The sequence below is a fragment of the Varroa destructor genome, unplaced genomic scaffold (assembly GCF_002443255.2).
Source record: "Varroa destructor unplaced genomic scaffold, Vdes_3.0 BEIS01000002.1, whole genome shotgun sequence".
Taxonomy (NCBI): Eukaryota; Metazoa; Arthropoda; class Arachnida; order Mesostigmata; family Varroidae; genus Varroa; species Varroa destructor.
In genome coordinates, this window is record NW_019211455.1 from 14,016,844 (window position 1) to 14,042,287 (window position 25,444).

At 40.1% G+C, this 25,444-nt stretch overlaps 3 protein-coding genes and 1 non-coding gene across 10 annotated transcripts; 1 reads left to right on the top strand and 3 right to left on the bottom strand.

Moving 5' to 3' along the window:
* Nucleotides 1–6,992, bottom strand: LOC111244005 (peptidyl-prolyl cis-trans isomerase NIMA-interacting 4). The gene is made up of 4 exons (XM_022790510.2): nucleotides 6,853–6,992; nucleotides 6,047–6,400; nucleotides 1,850–1,957; nucleotides 1–204 (listed from the first exon to the last, which is right to left on the bottom strand). Exons 2-4 carry the CDS (start codon nucleotides 6,317–6,319, stop codon nucleotides 34–36), a joined length of 552 nt encoding a protein of 183 aa, XP_022646245.1. The 5' UTR covers nucleotides 6,320–6,400; nucleotides 6,853–6,992; the 3' UTR covers nucleotides 1–33.
* LOC111244003 (transducin beta-like protein 3) lies at nucleotides 3,070–6,014 on the bottom strand. The gene has a single exon (XM_022790499.2). The coding sequence runs from the start codon at nucleotides 5,554–5,556 to the stop codon at nucleotides 3,196–3,198; it is 2,361 nt and encodes a 786-aa protein (XP_022646234.1). The 5' UTR covers nucleotides 5,557–6,014; the 3' UTR covers nucleotides 3,070–3,195.
* LOC111244004 (bifunctional coenzyme A synthase-like) lies at nucleotides 6,980–16,429 on the top strand. 7 transcript variants are annotated; one of them, XM_022790509.2, is made up of 10 exons: nucleotides 6,980–7,120; nucleotides 8,403–8,614; nucleotides 9,148–9,268; nucleotides 12,688–12,951; nucleotides 13,180–13,394; nucleotides 13,620–13,736; nucleotides 14,117–14,288; nucleotides 15,115–15,278; nucleotides 15,641–15,819; nucleotides 16,113–16,429. In XM_022790509.2, exons 2-10 carry the CDS (start codon nucleotides 8,405–8,407, stop codon nucleotides 16,279–16,281), a joined length of 1,611 nt encoding a protein of 536 aa, XP_022646244.1. In that variant the 5' UTR covers nucleotides 6,980–7,120; nucleotides 8,403–8,404; the 3' UTR covers nucleotides 16,282–16,429. The 7 variants fall into 7 exon arrangements, with proteins under 7 accessions (XP_022646244.1, XP_022646239.1, XP_022646241.1 ...); XM_022790504.2 differs by having other exon boundaries at nucleotides 6,986–7,120; nucleotides 8,170–8,614; XM_022790506.2 differs by lacking the exon at nucleotides 6,980–7,120 and adding an exon at nucleotides 7,178–7,393 and having other exon boundaries at nucleotides 8,400–8,614.
* Nucleotides 16,430–18,545: 2,116 nt separating this feature from the next.
* Nucleotides 18,546–18,841, bottom strand: LOC147757411 (signal recognition particle RNA). The gene has a single exon (XR_015322598.1).
* Between the last annotated feature and the right edge of the window lie 6,603 nt (nucleotides 18,842–25,444).

The following is a 25,444-nucleotide window of genomic DNA, read 5'->3' on the forward strand; positions in this document are numbered from 1 at the left end:
TCTATTTTGGTGCCCGTTAAGCATAGGCCATATTTATTTTTTGCCTTCAACCATAATTATGTGATACCCGAACTTCGTCTTAACAGGGGGATCGGTATAAATCGGTTTCGCACACGTAGAATTTCGTAGGGCGAAGGCAGCATCCTGAAATGGTCCCACCATCGAACCTCGCGTCATCCAGCCGAGATCGCCGCCATGACGAGCCTACAAATTAAGTTTAAAGGCACGGAGAGTAACACCAAGTTTATAAAAGCAAGACACTGTTTTTACAGTGATAACTGAGTTCAGTGCTCTGTCATTTAGCTTAAGCTTCATGAAAAATCATTCCGTGCACGAAAAATTTTACACCTAACGGTTTTGCTCACATACCTTAGAACGTGAACCTCGGAATGCAAAAATTCCCACGTAAGAAACAACTAGAACAGTAACCTTGTATGGCTGCATGAGTGTGAATGTGGAAACGTAGGATTTAGTCCTTACCAAATTTGTCTAGTAAAAAAAAATCCTTAAAGCCGCTTTGCTTTCAAGTTAACTGCCTGTATTGAGGAATGAAATGAAGATTTACGAATAATTCTTGTTAGGAAGAAATAGTACAAAAAACGTATATGTTCTATATTTCGACTTCTATATTATCCCAGTTGAATGAACAATTAACGCGACGTAAAGTTCGAGGTTATAATGAACCGATAAACAGCGTATGTAAACACGTGCTGTGTTCATCAAGCAACTGCAACGGTTACTCTATTATCAAAAATTAATTACGATCACAAGAATGAAACGTAAAATCTAGTTTTTCCAGATAATACATCCGTTAGGGGCACCTCAGTTTCTCATTTTATCCCCTGGGGGTCATCTTAAGACGTCTACTTTGGCAGTTAAATCTAGAGTCGAAGCTGAAGAGCGTGCTGAAATCGAAAAATGTGACGAAGTCAAAGAAGACCATGTCCAGGATCAAAAAAGCTAAAGTTGATTTAGACAGAGCACTTTTCTATGCAAAACAAATCAACAAGCCACAGAATGTTTGAGCAGGCAGTGTTTACGAAGAAGCGCTCTGGGCCTTTGGATGTCGATGCTTGGAGACCGCTACGAATAACTCAGGAAAGAAGCTGATGGCGAAAATGAAGATGCCAGTATATAACATCCTTTGAAGCAATAAGTAGCTGGTTCAGTAACTTAAATTTGCCACGATTCTAGATACTTTTGACTGGTTGTGTTCCGCCTAGCTAAACGGTCTAGTAAACATAAAGGTAGTTTAAAGAATGGCAAGTTGGAGAAAAGTAGGTGACAGACAGGAGGTCACGTGTAGTACTTGGAATTTCACACAACGCACAAATAAATAGGCCTCAGACCACCTGTGTGTAAAGCAATCTATCTGGCTACTTAAATTCAGGTAAATTGACCGAGCGCTTTTCTGAAAAGCTCGAGTGTTTGAAGATTATGCTGCTCTATGCCCCACCGAATATGGGGTTACGACACTGCCGACGGTAGCAGGATGATATTAAATTAAATAAGTTAATGTAGACCACAATTTATTTTCGGTATCGCGTGTCGTCCTTGGAACAACATCGAATTAAAGGAAGTGCAGGATGAGGATCTAATGCATTTGTGTAACATAAATAGCGAAAAAATCAAATTTTTGAATAGTTCCAATAACTTTGCCTGACACAATCCTAATTGGATAACATACAAAAAATCATATTCGCATACTATATTAAACAAATTTTCACTGCAAAATACAATGAAGAGGGTTTTATTCTCAAATCTCAAGATCAATTAAGATTCAAATCAAGAAATCAAGCGTGGGACACTACTTCCAGTGCTGCATCGCTATCACCCCGCTATACCTTACCTTATCTTCGGAGAATGCTGCAGCAACCTTGTCAAATGATTCTCCAGCTTTAAGCTTTTCAATTGCTTCCAAAGCCTTTGATTGCTTTTCACACAGGATGTGTCGCACCTGCGAATCATAATTCATGCGAAATAAGTATGCACAACTGAGTAAAATGGTTCAGAAATTACGTTATTATATAATCTGAGGATTTCTCATATTCAAATCGAGCAAATAGGGATTATACAAGCGTTTTTTCCATATGTCAAGCACTACTGGAGTATATGAGCTCTAATGAAGTTTATCTCGTTTTCACGAAAGATCAAAGACTTCATGGTGAAAGTATATTTCGAATGTGCTGTTGGAACTTTTTAGAAATCTGATGTGGTGAAAAAAACGGTCTGCAATGCTTTATTACTTAACTTGTACACTAGCTGCTTTTACTGTTGTTACTCCTGTCGTAAGACAGAAGATGCGCAGCGTAAGGATGTTGATTTAGATTGTCAGTCGTTTGGAGTTAAAACGACAGCTGTATGCAAAGATATGCAGCAGGTCCACCTCTGACGTGCGATGACCTAAAACAGCAATTTCCAACTAGAGTCTCCCATGGCGAAGCTTCATTTGGAAGGTCTCTCTAGAGTGTGTTATTTTCGTTCTAATTTTTACGCGAAATACTACATGGCCAGCGTCGTAAACGAACCTAAACGTACCTATGCAAGAACATCTACATATCTGCTGTTTAAACAAATTTAAGATCCATAAAAATTTGATTGTTATTATTATTTCCAACTGGAAATTTTTGCCTGCATTGAAAAAATGCGCTGGTTTCATACTTCATTCACAGCTTTATGCTCATTGCATTGACGACTATTTATGACTAGCCAACGCGTGTCAACAAAAACAACCATAACATGTGTATTACGTGATAGCATTGCATTAACTAAATTGTGAGTGGATAATAATATTTGTAAAATAGAGACTGCGATTTGGGCAATTCGCATGTACGCTATGGCAGGTATTTGCCTACAAAAACCAAGGTGAATGAGTTAGGCCATAAACACAAAAAAAATAAGTAGGTTCGTCGCAAGCTTGCCAACTGTGACAACCGTTGACAAAAAATATGAAACTTAATCAAATAATAAACTTAGGATATTTCATACACGTAGCTGTTTAGTTGCCGTTACAGTTGGATTCGGTTTTCTATCGAACCACTGCCAAAACGTATAGAAAAAAAAAACCGGTTCGACGTAGCTCAGTTTTATTATTCCATACATCTAGAAACATATGTTTTGCGTAGTTAAATAAAGCTGATTAAAAGCATAGCATTATATATTGATATATACAGAGGAAATTATTATGCGGTTAGTTCAACGAAACGTCCCTGTCACACGCATGCTATTTAGCATATATTCAAGGATCATCGATTGCTGCTCTAAATGTGTCAAACGCTCGAGATGCCTTTCCGTGTAAGGTATAAGTCCTTCGCAATTCTCTTTCAGTCCGCTCAATTTCTCTAGAAGAACGGATGCTTTGGCTTTGCTCAAAATTTCCCGGCAGACCAACTGCGCCGCAAAACAGTGTCTAGCGTTTGTGTTCCATGTGACGCAAAATGTGATCAGAGTATTCGCCTGGAAGTCTTCGAGGCTAATCAATGCTTTGCGAAGCTTCTCCGGCCCGTTATCATCATACAAGATCGCCTTGATAATATTAAGCGTACGTTGGGGATGCTCAAGATTCAAGGCCAACTTAAGCGCCTTCGACCAATTACGCTGCTGCATCAAATTCATCAGTGTCTGTTCTTCGAGAAGTAGTTTTTCATGTTTCTCGAGCGCGGCTTCCTTCTCTTTTAGGGTAAAGTCCTTCCATACGTTAATGGTTGAGTCGGCCGCTCCCGACACAAAGGTCATTTCGTCCTCGGACGCGACCAGTGCCCATATTCGACCATCGTGACCGTCGAATGTGGCCGCACAATCGTTGGTTCGGATAGTCCAGATTTTAAGATTTCCATCTGCACCTGCCGTCAATAGCTGTTGGCTCTCAGCAATAAAGAGCACCCGCAAAACCGAGCACTCGTGACCTTCGAATGTCCGCAGACATGTCAGCTCGTCAACGGACCACAACTTCACAGTGGTATCGGTTGAAGACGACGCTATAATTGGTTCATGCGAAGAGAAGCAGACGCTCCAAATGCCACGTCGGTGTCCCCTCAACACACCTACCTGGGACAAATCACTACTGTTCCATAGCTTCACAGACTTATCCTGTGATCCGGTTGCAATGATAGCGTCATTCCAACTAATATCGATCGACATAATATCTTTATCGTGCGCTTTAACGGTATGTTCGCATGTCATCTTGCTGCTATCGAGATTATATAGCCAGAGCTTCAACGTGGTATCTTCACCACCAGATACCACTTGAAGATTACCTTTAGGATCGGCCTTCAGTTTGGAAACAGCCACTGCACCGACCGAATGACTATGGCCAGCTCCCTTTGCTACGCTTTTCATCTCTCCTCGTTGACAACTCCACACGCGCACTTCATGATCCTTGCTTCCCGATACAAGCAGATTTGGGTAAGCTTTAGCCACAGCCATGCAGAGCACACTGTCGGTATGACCTTTCAGCAGCGATGTATGGCTGCTATCGCGGTCCATAACCTTGATGAATGGCGAATTCGTACAAATTGCCAAAAGTCGTTCGTCGCTACCAATTAGCGCGAGATCGAAAATTTGGTCATTATTTCCAATTAGCCGTTTCGTTGCTTCCATCGTTTCGGAATCGTAAAATACGATGTTTTGCTCATACGTCACGACCGCCATAAGGCCCTTGGCGCGGTTAAACATGCCCTTTACGACAACAGTGTCTGTTTCAGACGCTAATACCGCGGCTTGTTCGCCGGGTTGTTCTTTGACGCATTTGCCACTTGCGGCATGCCACACTCTCAGGATGCCTCGGTTTCCCACGGTAACAAAATGGTCCTCCGAGAAACCAGCATCTCCTGCTTTCAGTAGGAGTAGATTTTCGACACACTCATACACAGGAATGCTACGAATCTTCTGAGCTTCCTCAAGATCCCACAGTACCACGACCTTGTCCCGAGAGGAAGTCAGAGCCTTCTTACTGTCAATAAACTGCAGATCGGTAATCACCGAAGTGTGTGCATCTAGTCGTTGAACAAGCGCCGAATCCTTCAAACTCCAGCAGAACAGACTTCCATCATGGCTCGTTGCCCCATAAAGCAAATGCTTTTTCGGGTGAAAGCGCAGTACTGTGAATAGACCTGACGCACCTTTAAAGTTGTGTGTGCAGTATTTCGAGACCACGTCCCACACTTTAAGAGCTCCGTCAGTACTGCCCGACGCAAGAAGACGGCTATTGACGTCGAACTCCAGTTGAACGATGGGTGTCTTTAGCATAGCTCGCCAGTTTCGTTGCACTTCAACACCCGATTCTTTCCAGTTAAACTGTCGCAACAAATCTTTCTTTGAGGCTACAATGAGCAACTGATCGTCCGGTGAGATGGTTACCGCAGTGATGTCCTCTTCTATGCCCAGCTCAAAAGTTTTTTCCACTTTACCATCTTCGACGTTTAGCTGATTGAGTGCCGAGCCGGCTTGGCAAAAAAGCTTTTCTCCATTAAAACTCCACAGCACTGTGCCGCCAGAATAGAACGCGCCAATCCTGCGTTCCACACGCAAAACTTCTTTTAAAGTGGCCTTCGACATATTTGCACACTGGCAGAGTCATTCGAGTTAACTAACGCAATCAATTGTTACAGCAGAATGAACAGCAGTAGTTATGCGCGTTCGACCAAACACACGACGGTCAAAATTAGCACAAACCCATCCCAAAGCCACCGTCATCGGGCACACGTGCCCGCTATAAACCAAACAAAACTATGAATGAACGCATCACCGAGAACGGTCATCTGTGAGAGAAACCGCCTGCAGATTGTTTGGAGAAACAGCGCCACGCTTAAAGGCCAAACACGAAGAATAAGCCGGCTGGGGTTTACTGATCACAGTGTTTAATCTACATCGTGCTACAGAGTAGTTCAACCTGTCAAATAATAAATTTCACTAGGCGTTTTCTCAGTATCTTGGCGTTTTTCTGTGGATCCACGAATCTCTACTAGTAATGTGTTTCAAACCAAACCAAAATGCCACAAAATGTATATGTTCATCTTTTTCATTACAAACTAGACCTCACGCATACCTTGACAGCCGTACCGCCGGATTCTCCCTTCTCTTTTTTCTGGTCATCTCTCTTATCAGTACCTCCTTTGGCGCCTCCCGCACCTTTTTTCGGGGCCATTGTTGATTCCGGCTTAAGGTTAATAAATGTCGAATCGATAAACTTGATGGAGCGGTAATCGTTTGTAACACACAACACGCCACCGGAATACTTGTTGCTGCAAACAGTCTCAGTCGTTTCGTTTGTCAAGGAGCACTGGCCGCTTAGGGTGCCGCCATTTGTCTCTAAACGCATTTTTGTTTTTACAATCGCAGCGCCAGTCCTGTATAACCAGACCTGCCAGACACTTAAAAACACTTGAAACAGAGTGTAGTACTGAAACGGAACGAGTGAAAGCGTTCTATGAATGGAAACTCAGAAAGTATACGGGGTGGTCCCGTGCAGAATCGTCCGCTAGAGGGAAAATAGAAGGAAAAAGGGATGGTGCTGCCCGACATTTAAGCATGGATGTTTCGGAGCAATAAAATCATTGCAAACATAAAAAACAACTAATTATGTAAATGGGCTTTACTGCTCTTGGATAATTCTTATCGTCGTTGTGATCTGCATAAGCGCATTGCTTATATGCACCTTCTTGCAACCGAAATAATAAACCCAGTGTGCGCGTTCTTCTCAGCGCAATGACCAGCCAGTGTCTAGGTTTAAGTAACTGAGCGTAGTGAAACTCTGTTTGGGGGGCAGTCGTCTACTGAGTGAGTCGTGAACAGATAAAGAGACCTGGTCCTCAAGAACACGGATGTTTATGCCACAGTGACATCTGACCGTACCTGGTTCCGTTCCAAGACAAGAGCTGGTGTTCTATTTTATTACGCTGTTTTCTATGGGAACGCCATTTCTGTCAGCGGGCGCCAGAATGCTCAATTGGCGATAACCCGTGTAGCTGGAGCGCGGCTAGCGTTCGTCTACGGAGTCCCTTGTGAACAACAGCAGCAGCAGCAACGCTCAGTGTGCGCGCATCCTTTCCACAACGTCGAACATCGACAAGCCGCAGTGCGGTAGTCCTGTAAAGTCTTGTGCTTCTTTGTGGTGCCTCTGGTGAGTGCTACGTCGCTATGTGTTTCTCTCATATAACCATGACGTTCGGGAAGTTTAGCAGGAAACGTCTGTGTTTGTGACGTGCGTGTGTTTGGGTGACGGAAAAATAGGCGAAAGTGCACTGGAAGAGGGTCTAGTGTTTTGGTGTAGTTAGGTGGAACTTGTATACAAGTTTTGCTTAGAAATAAGTGCAAGCACAGCAGACAGATATTCGAAGCAGAGAAATTAGTCCAACCTGTTTGAGAACAGACTAAGAAAACATGAGTCAAGAATGTAAGTCCATTTACTATATCGTGTTTACCTTCCTACTGTTGTTAACTTCTTTGTTAGCTGATAGCCTGTTATATGCCGAGGTCGTAAGGTGACAACTTTTTTGTTCTATATTTCGGAAATACCCGTCCTCTACTAGAAAGACGTGGCCAGACAGATTATATTATAAGAATAAAATTATTCAATAGTAACCTGTAGGATTATAGAGGCTTTTTCATCTTAATTTAAATGTGTTGGTTATGTACGTAAGTAAGGGCCTCCCGGTCAGTTTAAAGTGACTAGTGCAAGTGTGAAACGCGTCAGCTCGAAAGGCAGGACACGAAAAGCGTGAAAATAACACTGCTGACGGCGGCGTAGTTGATATTGAAGACGCCTAAAGCGCATAGGTGTCGAGGTAATTGGCTGAGTCATCTCGAAGTTGAGCTGTAAGACGCATACGTCAGAGATACGTGTAGATGGAACAAATTTAAACAGTTCTTAGTGAGTCGTTGGACCTGTTACGCGCTGACTACGTTGTGCGATCACCCCGCTTGTCCATTTGGGCTTAGTCCAGATTTTCGTACCGTAGAACCGCCGTATTTAGATTACCATATGACTGTTTCATGACCGATGAAATTTTCGCAACAAAAACTAGTGCTCATTCATTCGTTTTTTGATCAGCTGAGTCGACTTTGTATCTGGCAGTATTCTTTGTTTGGTGTAAACTTGCTAACGACGAGCTTCACCTTGAACTCTGACTGATACTGGTTCCTGATTACTACTGCTACTACAACTATTAGGATCATGGTGCAGAACCGGTGCACTGAATCATCTTGTGTCGGTGGTGGATCGGCTGCGGGGTTCGTCAATGAATCCGTCAATTCTCACCAGAGAGTAACCACTGCGGCGTCTAGCGTTTTTAACGCGTTCGGTGATGTGGCTCCTTCAACCTTGTGTGCCTGCCAAAGAAAACGACAGCAAAAGTCTGCCCAGACCACTTCTGACCAAAGCAATAACGGTTCCGTTTCAGCAGCGATGTTTCATACGGGTCTGGTCGTGATCGCTTCTCCAGTGCGACAGATACTCCGTCAGGTGGCACCATTTTTGCGCGAGGCTCGACAAGTTGTCGATCACACATTGTACATTCGTCTTGAGCCCAATTACCAGTGGCCCCAAAGAAAGCAGATGCTGACTGGGGGCGAAGTATCCCTTCTTCGTAGTATCATACCGAGGATCTACGGCGAGGTTGGTTATTTCCTCCTTTTAATTTATGAGGCTATTATTTGCTAAATTCGAGTATATGGTTGAACTGCACTCGCATAGTTCAAGAGTCGAACAGATATGTCTAGGAAAAACAAACAGTAGCAGAAGTTAGAATCTAACCTTTTTTGTAACTCCGGTATAACCTAAAAGCTGAGGCTGGTTGCTATTTATTCAGTGCCGTTTTATGCGTTGGGAAGAGGCATTTCTACGCTCAAAACCTTGTCACCATTTAGTTAGAGCGATTCTCTATATACAGCGTATTAAAGAACGCGATCAATCATTGTTCTTTTTGGTGACAGCTGATGAGGTAGCCATGCTCTTGTAGAATATAAACAATCATATAATATTCAACTATACTAGCGTTGTAATCCGATTTTTAGCTAAAATGAATGTATAAGCATTAACCACGATACCACCAGTGGGGACCTTGGTACTAGACAACTTACAATCAAAATTTTAACCGGAGTTCAGAAAAATACATAACCAATATGTGTATTTTCGTGTGTTTTCTTTAGGCCGCCCGTGAATGTAGCCATCTTGACGTTCGGGTACTGCAGAGCTTTTTGAAGAATGTGGAGATACGCGAGACGTCGCTAGAGAAAAAAATTGAAGTTGTGATTGCTCACAAACAGCTCAGTAGGTTACTGGAATTACTTTTTTAACCTGTTTTGTTTTCCCTGTAATCAAATTACTGGCGAAAATTCTAGATTAAGATAAGTTGGCGTCGCTATAGGCTAAAACATCTAGATCGAATTGTTATAAGACTCAGCGACTTCAATCTGTGACACGGCACATAGAAAGATCTGTCAGTTCAGTGCTTGGCGTATTATTTTGGATGATTACTTTTTTGTTGATAACAATATTCGGAAGGGGCCATTTGCGGGATTTTTATTTTATATAAAGCGTTTTGCTAATATGCAATTGCTACCGCTGTCTTAAACAATTATTAACCGCTGACCTCACCTCAATTCGTCCTGCTCGTCAATACACGTCTTTTTGTAAGTTAAAAAAAGCTCAATATTTTTACCTGCAGTTGTAAAAGCAATGCCACCCTTTAAATCATCATACGCACGCATTCTATTTTAGCATTAAAATTGCACCCAGTGAAATGAGCTGCCGTTTCAATAACATGTAGTTTTAATTATTTTTAAATGCCTTAGTAGTATACTGGCAATATTCATATAAGAAGGAGCTGTGTATCCATATATAAATCTATACCGGTTGACCGTACAATCGGCACCGCTCAACCTAATGAAATTCGCTTACGAAAAGTGATCTGAAACATGGATTGCGTAATTAAAGCTTTTACCTGTACAGCTTTTACCGGTACAATACATGGTGAATACAAAATATTACGATCCTATTTTCGAGAAACTGTATTCTTTCTCATAGGTCCTACAAATAAATCAGAAGTCCAGGGCTTTTTTTTTTTTTTTTTTTTTTTCTATTTCGCTCCATGTTCAGTTGCTCAGTCCATTGCGGTAGAAATTCTAGAAAATCCTCAAATGAACCGTAATAAAAAGCGTGCAGCAGGTAAGTGTGATTTTTGGTGCCCACCTTTTTAAACACGTGATATTACGCGTTTTTGAAATAATTAGGTGCCTCATAGCATCACCAGTTAGTAGTAGTTAAGGCTCTGCAATTCATTGTGGCCTCGGTCTGCCAGTTTGTTCAAAAAATAATAGGTTCTTTTTATGCAATATCAAAAGTCTCTTATCTACCTCTACAATAAAACCGCTTCAACAGTCCTTGAGGTATCAATCACATCCACATATGGAGAGATCTTTGAAGCATACTTGTGTACCTACGTCTTTCTCTGTGTATAAATGTGAACGACTTGGGAAGTTACGTTGCCGCCACAGTGGGACAGCACGTTGCTTTGAGACACTGGTTTCTATATCAAGACCTTTGTATTGCCGACTGTGCTTCCTGCAATATATAAACTCCTTCGAGCATCCTGACTTTCCAGTTTCCAGTTGACGTTAATTCTTCGCTGATCCAGTTCACGTCAGAGCTTTAAGGAGCGCGATCTAATCGATCCGGCAAATCACCAGTGACAGTTATCTTTCTCCGCCCGTCTATCCCACAAACACTTATATATATATATAACAAACGGGACAAATACACACGCAGACGTAACGCTTACTTTAATAAGTAACGATGTCATTATCATTGATACGCGAGTAGTTATATGAATGCCTGTAGAGTAATCTAAATTATGCTCTTCGGCGCACGGAACGCAACGACTTCGATTGTTAAATTATCAAACGAAAGCGCTACCTTGTTTGCCCCCAATGTCAGACACCGAATGTATAAATATCTATCTATATTGGTCAACTCGGTGACAGCGTTGGACGCTGGAAAAAGCCGCTGTGGTCTAATTGAGACTAATCAATAATTGAGCGCTCATTGTCCTCCGAACCTATATATTGATCAATCATGCTTTCAGCTTCTCTATCATACGATCCGAAAAATTATGTTTTACAAAGCGGCGTTTCGGGGGACATAGTAAAGTTGTGTAAAAGAACGGACACCCTTTTTTCAACATCGCTCTGAAGTAGGAGTTTCGCGTCACATAAAAAAACATCACAAACCGCTCTCACCTTCGCTGAAAACACATGTATTTCGTAGTATCAACGAAAGTTGTTAGTCCGTTATCATTGATGACACGCACGAGAATACCAGTCGTCCCAATTTAAATCAATAACAAAAACGTTACTGGGTTCAATTATTAACTAAAACGAATTATCAGTTACCTCTTGAAACCATATCAAAACGCAAAATGATATGTTATTAAATAATAATAAAAACAATGACAATATTACGCCAAATATCGAAACACTCATCCGTAAAAACTCACAGTCTTACACTTCGTTAGCAGGCCTGGCGGTAGAGATTATAATAATTGGGTATGATCCTGGTGTTGTGATCGATAGTGGAAAATAATATGGCGAAGAAGTCGCGCTATGAGTATCCCGCATGGGCAATGAGGCTAAAAAAAACTGCTTTTTCGTCTAGATGATTACTGTGTGCGTGCAGAAGTTTCATCTTGTTCACGATCCTACGGGAAGAATGGTTGGGAAGAATGGCTGGTGATTTTCCAGGATTCTCTGCGAACGATGTCTGCGAATCTACCAATGATGACTTCGTGCTTCCCGGTACGCTGTGATATTTTTGCAGTAGTGATGTCCATGTTGACTGGCTCTTGGCGTATTCGAAGAACACCTTCGGTTACCATTAACATCGTGAATTGTAGTTCCGTAAAAGTGAAATGGATAAATTGTGAACAGAGACGTGTGAACAGGGTGCCAGCTGTAGAGCAGTTACATGAGACAAACATGGTTCTGTTCACAAACGTGTCAGCAGGGAATAAATCTGATAGAAATTTCACCCATGGACCACTGTGATCATGCAGGTAGTGGCTGAGTATCATTCTGTTTTCTGTTGTCGTCACAATATTCTGATAGTGGCGATAGCAGTAATATTAGGCCATGAGCGAGAGAAAAGCAGGCCGCATTTACAGCTAATACAATATTCTAAATTGTTTTCGGAATTTAGCCTGAGAGTATAAACATGTTATTAACTTGAAAATTAATCGAAGTAGAACTGCAACAACGTAACATTGAGAGAATATAGTTATGAGCTTAGCTTTAAAGTGAGAGCTACCATTGCAGGATTTATTTTGTGTGAATACGATACAGTATATAATATATTTTTCGATAAATCTAGCTGTCTGTCTCATTTTTTTGAAATCTACTTTGGTATGGTGGCACTGAAAGGGGATTACTCATTGACAGCAAGCTATTTTAGATATTTAAATCGAGAGATCGAACTGCAATCATATCATATGGTAATGTAACGTCTAAAACGAATCTGTCATTGCGGTGTATTTGAATTCCTTTTAAAGGATAAGGCGAAATACATTATTAATAGACTTTGCAGCACAATGCGCAAAACTTCCCCCTAAAAATACTGGTTTTCTTCAGAAACAAATTTATTTTAATAGATTTTTTGCTAACAAGGCTAATACAATTTGCCTTTTTTGCATTGCCTAGATAACCTCGATTCTTATGTCAAGCACCAATTCGACGTCTCACCGAAAGTTCATTTATTCGAGCCGCCGGTTACAGTCTCTACGGAAACAAACTCCGACGGCGGCGAACCTTTGGATGAGAAGAATACGGTGACGTTCTCTAGCGTTTGTCTCGGCGGGACTTTTGATCGACTGCATCTTGGACACAAAGCTTTACTCAGCTCGGCTGTCTCAATAGCTACAGAGAAACTTGTCGTTGGTGTAACTGATGGCGACATGATCAAAAGTGCGTACAAGTATCTCTCCCTAATTATGACATCGGCACGTTCCTCACAAGCAATTATTGTCACTCATGGCTAAGTAATCATTCGTTTGATTGCCATCTGTTATATTTATATGTGCAATTTCATTTTAATTTCGATCGATAATCTCAGCTCTTGATTGAGTTGCGCTGAAAAATGTCGCTTCTAACTTTCGACGATGATTTGTCTTCGGGATGATTTTTTAATAATAGACAAACTATTGTGGGAACTCATTGAGCCATTAAATGTACGGATTGAGGCGCTACGTTGCTGTCTTCAGGACATGGACCCTTCGCTTAAATACGAAATTGAGTCCATAAGTGATCCGTATGGACCAACTGTGCGCGATGCCTCCCTGCAGTGTCTTTACGTGTCGGACGAGACCGTTAAAGGCGGACTAATGATTAACGAGGAGCGCGCTAAAAGGGTATTAGTCACAGATATATTGCTAATAGATTATGCTATCTGACTCGGAAGCATTATCAGCCATTGATACAATAGAATATTTTGGCTTTCGAAGGCTTGATGGAAGGCTAATTTCTATTTGTCATGCTGTCAATTTTTACTTCATATATGAGTATTACAGTCTCTCATTGACGCATCTTATAGTAGTTTGCGATATAATTTATCGTGTTGCTTTTGTTTCGCTCAGAATTTTCAGCCGATGACACTATACAATGTGTCTCTTGTGAAGAACTTCAACAAAACCGAAGAGTTTATGGATGACAAAATCTCTTCTTCGTCGCGACGAATCGCCCTTTTAGGAAAGGTATATAATATATTTTCTTAGAAGGTACCATATAAGAATATATAGTTTATGGTTATATAATTATAAAAATCTCTTAGAAGGCAATCAAAACGTTTCGCCTCTCGCTAATACGAACCGTACGACCCAGAAAAATGCAATAACGACAAACTATATATTCTTATATGGTACCAATACTCTTATATATATATATATAATATATATATATATATATATATATAAGATTTCCCATTTTGTTTAACGTGAACGTTTTTATTGCTAAGACTGCACCCACTTTCAAGCGATTAATAAGGTCATCCTGACTACATGACAAACCTAATACCAGCTCAACATACAACATCGCCGGATAATTCTAACATGTTCTATTCTTGCAATTGTTAAAGGTTTTGCGCAAGCCAGCGCGAAACTTGTCGATTCCTGCCCAACCGTACGTGATTGGTTTAACCGGTGGAATTTGTTCGGGGAAAAGCTACATTACAAAGATACTTGAGGGTCTGGGTGTGGCATGCATTTCAGCAGACCTCACGGGGCATGAGGCATACGCCGCCGGAACGGGTGTGTAGCTCCCTTGTACTGAAAGCGCCGTTCCTCACACTCCGTTATTACCATCCTATATTTTGTCGCTCGTTGAGTCTCATTATACATTCTTTTTCAACAAGTACGAGCCACGCTTTGGATGATGTTATTTTCTAAGTTGCGCTAAACCGTTTATTTAGTTGAACGAGTCCATATCTATTAGACACAGAAAACAGAATTAAAGGTAGTGCGTCTTCGTAGAACACACGTGTGCCTAATCTGTTTGCTAAGTTACTTCGTTTGAATTGCTCTTATCTCAAAGCGTGGCAGATTCTGTACTTGTCCAGAGGCATACAATGGACATGAAACACGTGAGCAGTAAAGGATTAATATGACTTGCTATCTATGCATAGTGCAGATAACGTATTGAACTATACCGGGGTCATCAGCACAGTTGACTTGAATGAATCGCAAATATTTTGTCAAATATAAAATCTCTCCAATAAAATAATTATTATTATTATTATCGAAAAAAGTAAAAACATAGGGTATTTGGTAAGTCACACAGCCTGCAATAGACATACCGTATGAAATCTTCTTTCAAAATCGTAGAAAAACTTGCGTAGAGTTAATTTTCCTAAATATTTTGTGACTAACGTGCCGTGACTTTCCGAGCACTCGTCACATTGCGTCACATTAACAAATCATTACTATGGAAGAGATTGTGGAAACGTGCGGAGGAGGAATAGGTCATCGATGTCCTAAGCAAATTGTGATAACCCTAAATGGTATACTTCAGTTTCTAGAACAAATGATTCATGGATTATGATGACATGCGTCCAATAATCTATTTTTCGTTTGCTAGAATTAAATCAAGAATTGGTGGATACTTTTGGTTATGAAATTCGTGCGGAGGATGGGTCAATAAACCGCAAGGCTCTAGGAGCGATTATTTTCTCGGACGCATCGAAAAGACAGAGGCTCAACGAACTCGTATGGCCGGAGATTAAAAGGTTGCTACAAATTAAGGTAATGCACACTTTTTAGCAGATGACTAAATAAAGACATCGGGTAAAATCAATGAAACGAATGACTTACAATATTAGCAATATTACCTTGACGCGCGTAGTGTTTTCCTTGCAGATGATTAGTACTACTATTTTTTTTAAATCACCAATTACAGATTACAGATGTTACCAGAAAGAAGGATACAGTGTTGTCGTTTAATCCTTCTAAAGTCACACAGGTGCTTCATATTTCAAGCATAAGCATTTTAATGCATATTAAACTGACACTGGACACATGCAAAGGAGTGCGTAGAGATGTTGTATCCGCAATATGGCACTGCCGAATCAGCGTTAATTTTTCATCACCGAATTATGTTTTCATAGGTTAAAAAGGCCGCTGAAATGGGTGCTCGTGTGGTGTGCATCGAAGCAGCCCTATTGTTCGAAGGCGGTTGGGACAACCTTGTTCATTGTGTCTGGTATTCGGTAATTTCCGAGAAAGAGGCAATTGCTCGGGTCATGAAAAGGTCTGTTTCTGCGACAGTTTTTACATTCATCTTCTTGTAAGTTACACGCGTTACTGCTTTACTTGTGAAATAACAGGAAGTTCACTAAGGCCTTTACTTGGCAGTTTAGCCGTTAAGTTACATTTGGTTCGGTTCTTTAGCGCGAACATGAACTTATAAAAAGTGCTCCTTTGAAACATAGAACCGGATTTATTGATTAATGCCACTTTCTACTCGATAACAGGACCAGGTTTTATAATCGTGTTATGAATAATTGGCACAAATTTGAGAATCATGATATACTGCAGACGATAATATTGCGTCGATATTGTTTGAAATGCTATTTTCAGAGACAAGTGTGACGCAGAGATGGCGATGAGAAAGGTTCGATCACAAAAGCCTGCCAAGATGTTTATGGATCGATCACACGTTGTGCTCTCTACTATGTGGAAAGATGAGGTGACTCAAGCACAGGTAGAGCGAGCCTACCAAGAAATCCAGAAGTACATCCAGAAATAGGCAAAAACGGCACGCACAGCACATGTAGAGTCAAAGAACTGGTTTTCCACAAAAACAAGCAGAGAGACTCTGGCAACATTAGGGTACAGCAGCAGTTCTTGGTGACCGGTGTTTTCAAACTTTATTAATAAAAAAAAGTACATATATATGTGTGTGTGTGTGATTTTTTGTTTAAATCTACACATTGGCTTTTCTCTGTTGAAGTACGGGTAGGTACGTTTGTAGAAACAAACAAATGTCTTGTTGCTAACAAAATCACGAATAATAAGTAGACTACTCTTATAAAAAACAATAAAAAATAAGCCATGGCACAGACGTTTCGGAGAAAACTTTTAAAATCCGATTCTCTGAACAAATCTGATGATAAAAAATGATACGGAGAGTCCTTGTTGATGACAGAACAACGAATGAATCGGTACATTTTCAATTCTTTTTTTAGAGTTGAGTCGCTTTATAATTGCCATTAATGTGCAAATAATTACTGAAAATATTTTTGTTCATTAGAGGAAAGCTTTGCTTGAAGGATAATATCCGTTCCAAATGCACTTCGCTAAAATAGTTCCGACTGTTTGTTGGTGTGAGATTACGGAAATTCTCAGAAGACCGTTAAACAGCTTTTTTTATTTGTCGATTTTTCCTGTAAAGTAGACACATTCATGAGGTAAACACGACCTAATCTGTGATATGAGGATTAGAATTAATTTAAAAGGTACGTGAAAAATTATTGTTTCATCTCACTGACAGCAGCAACTTCATCGTTCCATTTCCTAAACAACGCTGAAGAAGAGATTAGGAATGTAGGTAAGAGCAGCTCTAAGCGATGCTGTGAAAGAGTCTGCCTGATGAACGGTGTTTACCTAAAAAGGAGCAGTTTACCTAAAAAAAAAAAAAAAGTTAAGTAGACGGCAGCCGATTCGAACCGTATTACGGAATATAGTAAAATGCGTCCCAAGTGTTTTCAGTTTATTAGCCATCATATTATCTCTAATTAATTTGCTGGAGATAATTTGCATGTATATACAAATATAATATAAAAAAAAAGTAGAGGTCGCCGCTCTGTTGGGTCAAAGTGGATCGAATGGAAAACGAAGCACAACCCTGATTACGAATAGACAACGTAGTGAGTTTGTATGAGTGGTGTGAATATTTTTCCATGGATAAAATACTTTATCCACAGAACATAGGTACTTAAGGATGAAGTACTTTATCCCTTATAGCAAGATTGTATTACACAGAATAGCTAAAAATGCATCTGCTCTATCATCGGATCGGGTGCTATCATCGTATTGCGTGCAATTAAAGGGAACAACGCAAAAGAGAGAGAGAGAGAGAGAGAGAGAGAGCGAGAGAAATTTACAAAGCCTCAATTTCAACAGAGACATAAAAATTACTAGTTATTTCGGTAGTGAATGACTACAAAAATATTATATATAATGAATATATAAGTAATTATGTTGTTTGAACAACTGACATACTGTAGGGACGTATAGACATATCGAAAACTTTTAAAAGCATTTAGAATGCCGTGTATGAGGCTACATACCAGTACAGGAATAAAATAAAAAATGCGAAGCGTGTGATTACTTTTTCTGTTTTTCTATTGAATATTAGACCATCATTGTACTACATGTACTTTTCTTTTAGATGTTTTTGTGGTTGTAATCTTCATGAAAACCGTCGAACGGGACGGATGGACAAATACTATAAACATGGTTATAAATTATGTGGTTTTAATCATAAGAATAACAAGCAAATAATTATATCATATTTACTGTCATTACTAACCGAAACGATGCAGCTATGATATATTTATAAAAGAAAAATAAATTTCTCCCTACCTCGTTGAGAATTATCATTTCGCACGGTATTATTATATCAGTAAACAGACCTGTTTTTATTTTGTACTAAGTTTAAGCTGTCATTTTCCTATTTCCTGTTAGATTGTCTATTTCGTTGAGCAGAAACTCTTCTGGACAATCTACATTGGATTTTTATGTGTTTCTTACCGCAATATGATTCACACTTCTATCTGGCGGCACATTTTTTGCCATCGAGTTGAAGTTATTTCAAATGCGGTCTGAATAATTATAATTCGTATTTATGCTATATAACATCTTACAGTATGACATGGTTCTTTCCAGTTTGTGATTTCTATGTTTTTCTTTTTCTATTTTCTATATTTCTTTTCGCAAAAGGCAAAGGTCACAAGAATAAAATAACCTCTATAATTCTAATAACTTGAAATTAAAAAACTGCAAAAGGGTAGAGTCTCAGGTCCAACGCTTCGACCGGGCTGCGAGCGGACGCGCATTCACGGGTGCGATCCCACTACTAGCTGACGCGAACTCTTTTGCTTGCTGTGTTTCCACCCTGAGCCAATTCGAGCCTCCTTAGACGACCTGTCCGAGCACTGGTTCCCCACACTCGGGCATATCGACGCCAACCTTAGTGCGGACACTCGGTCAACATGCCCGGCTCCGTACGCAGTACCCCCGAGCTGACATCGTCCCCTTGACCAGCCTCCCTATAGCAGGATTACAGGGTTTGCTACGACCCCGGCGACGGTGACAACACCATTTGTCGAAGGCAAGGCGGGAGCGCTTACTTAGCTGTTGCTACCGTGATCGCATATGGAGTCGTGTGAATATTGCAACAAAACAATGACCATATGGAAGAACACAACAAAATTCCGCGAGGTGCTCGCGTGTTAACGCTGGCTTAATTAAGGATTTAGTGGTGGCAAAATCCTTAGTGATGAATTATTTATGTAAATGGCGAACAAATTGAGTCTGTATTGGTGGATTTTATTTGCTTTCTCAACTATGCAGTTCCAGGAATAAAATCATTTCATAAACAATGTATCATAGGTATAAACAGTGCATCAATAGGCATATTATTTTTTAATTAGGCGTTGATATTGCTTATAAAATTTGGGTTCTCATAATCTCATGTTTATACATACGTGCTCCTAAATTGGTCTCTTTGATACATTACATAGGTTTAAATATAGTATAACCCAAGTACAGAGTTTGCAATGCCATGTGACAAAATTTGCTTGTTTAAGAAACCAACCTTAGGGAATTTTAAATTGTCAAAAAAATATATTAGGAAATTTCAAGAGGTAACCTTGGAATTTGCGGGCGATTCATCTACCGTCCTCATCTATCATTAACGGCCAACAGTTGTTTTTTCAGTCCTTTCTTCTATCAGAAAAGGACAAAAGATGGCATGTTATCAAATATCTCTTATTATTGCTGGAATATATTTTTAGGCAAATCACAATACATCGAACGGTTACGCCCCAGATTACAGAAAGTAATTTCTACTGAAGAAATAACTTCCGCTAAGGTTTAACTACATAATTTACTCACATGAAGGAAAACGAAGTACGAACGCTGTGAAATACAATAGAATTTCATTATTTGATTAGGTGTTGATCTATATAATAATACTGCTTAATTATTGCATTAAAATTGGCTTGCACATCATAAAATGATTAGTTTATTTCAAATACTAAAAGAAAAAAACGAACGAATCAATATTAACACCCATACTGGTCAAAATACCTTAGTTTTTTATGCTTTCTCATTTATGTTTCTCTTCAAGAATTTCGATACGCAGTAATTTTAGTTGTTCTGCTTCCGTTGCGCGTTCGGATATGGTCGTGATCTTTCTTCGTCCAAGCAAGGTCGAGGAAACAGGCGGATGTTTAATAAACATTTACAAGGTCACGATGCTCCATAATTACACCTAAGCGCATATCAACTTGACCCCGTTTCCTTTCACATACAGCCGATCTTCGAAAAAACAAATCTGATGTACAAAAATCAAAAAAGAAACCATTAATAGATGTAAAAAGGTTATGCCAGTTATACGAGGATTCATCTTTGCAGTATGTTAGCGTCACATCGGCCGCATTGAAAACGTAACGCAACAAAAGTGTTGAAACGTAAAAGATAGAAAATCTAAGGGTAGGGTTCCTGGTCTAATGTTTAGGTCGAGCTGTGTGTGGACGACCATTTATGGATGCGATCCCACTAGTGATTGACGCGGGCCTTTTTGTGTTTTCAACCCTCAACCGATGCGACCCTCGTCAGCAAGAATGTCCCCGAGCGCAAGAATGTCGACGGCCACCTTAGTGCTTTATTGTTTTTTTTTTTAATTTAATTTTATTTATTTTTTTTTTGCTTTATTTGCATCCAGTTAACGTGCTCAGGTCCACCCGCAGTGCCCTCGACCTAACACCATCCCTTCAACCAGCCTCCCAGAAGCAGATTTACACAGCGTGCCACTGCTCCGGCGATGGGCCAACTGCAATACGTTGACGTTATCGCTTTGAACTATATATTAACATCGTACAAGCAATAATATCAACAATAGTGTTGGTGTCTGTGATGGAGGGTCATAAACATCATCGAAAAACGCCGAAATAAGCGATATGTTGGCTGCCTTTAGATCGGTGAGTACCGATTGCAGTTAACAAAACGAGATTGGCAGCGCATACCGTGTGAAATTTGAAGAATTTTTTTGAATAAAAAGAACCTATATGCTGAGTAAAGTTTCGCGAAAAATTACATTGAGCAATCGGGGAAGATCAAAAAATTGAAGCAAAGCCCATTACAGCTGTAAGAGCAGACGCAAAGTCTGGCCAGCGGTTGCCATGGTTACTCAGCATCAGTCACTAGGAAACGAAGGGAACAAATCTGACGGACCGTATTTTGTATTCTTATTCAGACTACGATCCGAAGTAAGTTTGATCTAGAACGGCGGTTTAGTCAGCGATATTTATGTGGAGCACAGATCTCAAAATAAATTAATATAATTTGGTAGATAGCCTATACTTTATCCAGTAGCTTGATGTTCCAACTGCTCGGTAAGGCTGAACAGTCAGGTGAATAGTCGGCGTAATAGTTCGAAAACCGTACATAATTCTATTTACTTTGTAAAACTTAAGTGAACCTAAGCTAAGTTGAGAAAAAAAATCGGTTCAGAACGAACAAATCCTAAAGAAAATTTCTGTCAGATGTTTCCGCTACAGATTGATTCATGAGATATGCGGTGTGTCCCTAAGCAGGTTAGTGTTGACTAAATATATGAAGGAGTATAGGTGGCATTAACTACATGCCTAAGTTCGCATTTATTCTAATAATATGTATATCTATACTAATAAAATGTTTACAGAGTAATGTTCTATAGGCATAAGAAAAACTGCCTGCAATAAAAAGATATATATCTAACGTATATTTATCGCATTTCATTTAAAATTTAAGGCCGCTCTCTGATTTCATTGCAGGAACTCTTAATGGTCACTGAAATATTAAATACCGAAGTCTTCTTACTGGACGAAGCTTTGCTTTAGACCTACATTGTGTTGCATTGTAAAATTGACTAACATATTTCGAACGGTCTGCAATCAAGTCGCCTGTGAAAGCAGGTTATTATCAAACATCCGCGTATTTAAAAAATACGTGCCTATTCCGATATATCTATGCTATACACTTGTCCTGCTTTAACTATCACATACAAAAATGCCAGGTCTAATCGCAGTTGGATAGTCGTGTTTCTGATTTAAATTTTTATTTAAATTTAATATTATCCTAGAACTAGTTCACCGAAATCTGACTAGTTGGCATAGAGGTCTGTTTGTTTCTTGCAAAGAACTTTTAGGAAAGAACGTGCGTGTTCCATAGACTATATACGTAAACGACTTGGGCATTCACGTTTCATCATTAATGCCACCCACCTAACGATCGGCCCATTGCAAAGCCTATGAAGGCTTATGAAAATGGTTTCTTGTGATACCCATGAGTGAGTTTTTGAGCCTACTTAGCCAAACCAAATCCAAGTTAAATTAAGTAAATGATACATTGTTGACTCTATTTCGCACTATCATGAATTACTCTACTCTATTGTAATTTTCGGTTTTTAGAAGCTTGTATCTTGCTGGATTTCGCGAAGCTCACTTGCGTTTCCTTTAAAAGTTAAGGATAAAGTCGTAGTTCTTTGTCTGTCGTCGTAAGCCCACTCTTGCATGGAAATCCAAGGAAGTCAATGTTAGTTAGCGCAGTACGTGCATTTGTCTGGTGAACTTGTGGTGGTCGAAGTTCGAATCCGAAGCTAGACACGATTTCTTCGCGTTGAAAATTAGAACTCTGGACGCAAAACGGCGATTAAATTGAAGCACTTAATTCAGTTTCCAACACTCTTTTAAGGGGATCGAGGGCGAATGGGCTTTGTAGACCACATTGCACAATCGTGGTTTTTGTTTGGTGCTGTGGGGCTCCCACCCACTAAACCCTGAGCCGCAATGTTAAACCTTGATTCGGAACTTGCCATTAAAGGGTATCCAAGGAGCATGAAGACACTACTAAATTCATGATGGACCTGAAGCTACCTATTCCCTCCAGTTCACTTTAGAAATAAAACGGCAGAGAATAAGGTTTCTTGATTTAATTACTTCGATACAAATTGAAGGCATGAAATGCACAGTGAGACTGAAAGCATAAATCGTAATAAAAACCGAAAGTTCTAGCTACTCCTTCTACGCGACGCAAAACAGCAAGGAAATATCAATATATTCAGTTCGATAAGCCTATGCAAATTATACATTGTACGTTGTCAGCTATCAATTGCAATTGTCCTTCAGGCTAAACCAAAGCTTCATTAAGCTTTTTACCATTGACTTGCATGTTATACGTCTCAGAATAAATGGTTTTCGACGTGTTCAAAATCAAGCTTGCTTTACCAACGTGGCTCTATAAGCCTCCGAGGAAGTGTGGTTCATTTGAATCAAACAGATTGATATTGAAGTTTGAAGTTCAAGTGCTTCATCCGTACAGGTTGCAGCGCAACGTATTTGCAAATATAACGGATTCGTACGCGCTGAATAAACGACATGAATCGTAGTTGTTTTTTATTTTTGATAAATAGAATTATTCTGTAAATTTGGACATCACCGCTAAGTCGAAAGCGAAACACACTCACACATATTATGTTTAACATAAGCATTATACTTTATTTATGAGAACACATGAGATTATCTTACACTCAATGGGTTCCATTGTGTTTTCCATATGACTTTTCACTCTTCCCCTTCGAATCAGCTTTCTGTATGTTTATTTATTCTTCCATTTGTGACCTAACTCTGTAATCGCTTTTATTTCCCTTTCGATTTTATATTTCTGGTCATTGGCTGTTCGTGTGATTCTCCGAATTTCCTATTACGTTTTCCACATTTTCACTACGGGTAAATCTTGTCGCGCAGTTGTTCGCTTGCGATCTCCCTTTGTCCTTCCTACACCCCGAAGCACTTTTTCCTGAATATTTTCCGTGCTTTAACCATCGCCACTGTCGCGTGCTATAACGCATCAGTAGTTTTACTCTACTCTTTTGAAGAAGTCACCCGACAGAAGTGCTTTTGCGCCTTTAAAAACGACCAATGTGGCTGTATTTGGCTCTGTCGTTCTTTTCTCCGCGTCATTGATCGTTCGCTCTCAATTGGCCTAATTGAATTGATCTTTGCTTCCGCCCCACCAATTTTCGCGCTCGAAACGTTACGTTGCTCATCTTGCTGTCGTCTTCTTTCGTGTATCCTTTATGGTATAATTATAAAACTATCGAACTTATTCCGCCGCTTAATCGCTGCTGACATCGACTTCCGCGTCCACATTTGATGTGCGACACTGCCGAACAGTCGAAGCTGTCATCAGAAGGTGCGAAGACTTTTTCCCTCAAATCACCGTCAAAAAACTCTGCGAGACCTGAGGCCCTACAAACGGAGTGGCTGGAGACAGCGATTCCGACGAGGAAACAGACGTGTTTGACACGGAGCTAGGTCTCCATGAGGAGTGCTCCCCGCGGGTTACAGCACACAAGAATAAGAAGACGAAGACAAGATGTCTTTCTTGTGAATGAAGTCGTTTGTATGAATTTCAATGTGTGTGTACGTGCGTGTATGTGTATGTAGGGCTGAAGGAGTTACGATCGAAGATGGAGGTAAGCCATCCTTCACCCGCCTTGTTACCATTAGCCCTAAGTTTCTGTTATTAGACTCACTGTTATCTCTCGCTCCTATTGGCTTAGCTAAATAAAGTTTTTAATTAGCCTTATGCTTTTCATCATAGTGGTATTAAGATTATTGTCGTCATCATTAGTCGTTATCATTGATGGTAATGTTAATTATATATTCAGTATTAATGATGTATGGTTGAGTCATTCATTCATGTACATAGTTTTACATAGCAGATCAGAGAACTAGTGGCATTAGGGTGTCTTTCGCGCATCTTAGGTCTTCGAGGCGGAAGGATCTCCCTGTCCTATTCCAGGACTTCGCTAGGCTTTTCCCTATTATAAGGGGTAATTACTTAGAGCATATCCTTCATGGCAGCCCGCTGATCAAGCCCTTGATAGAGACTTCTGCTTGGCATTTTTTCCGTTTTTCAGCCCTCGTTTAGCCCTGCAGTCATCAATTCAAAGTCCGCAAATTTCCGGGAGAGCTTCTGACTAGAATTGCAAGGACCCCTTGGGCCCACCTCCGTCTTGATTAACTCCCTCCCCCTCCCCCCGGCAAACGGAGAAGTAAACTTGTAGATCGCTTTTTTTTTTGCTGTATTTGTGTACATATTATAAAAACTAAATGTTTCCCTGGACCGGTATGACATTGAATTATTTCTTTTTCTTTATTTCGTGCCAAAATTGTCAGCTTTGTTTATCCTTCAATAAAAACCATTTGTCTTCTTCTTATCCGGTCTTTCTGCCTATGTTTCACCTAACTGATGAGATTTTCTTTTATAGAGTTGTTTTTTGTATGCAAGTAATAAAAGCACGTCAGTACGCGTTTCGTATCTGCTTTCGATAGAAAGCTTCCCTTCTCCCCTTCGCCCTCCCCGTCCTCTTTTATTTTATATTTCTTCACATCTCATTCATCATGTACACAGTCACCATTGTTATTTACGTGATTGAGAACGGTCGGCCGTGCGCGGAGAACGCGTACAAAATCGAAGACGTTATTTACTCGAATCAATTGTTTCTAAAAAAAAACCAGGCATCGCTCCGTTTAGAGCTGGCGATGAGGTGTATTTAAAAATTGGCAACACTCCGCAACCTCGACCTAATCTTGTCTCAGCACTATGTTCCGTTCTCCATATGAATTTTCTTTCTCTCT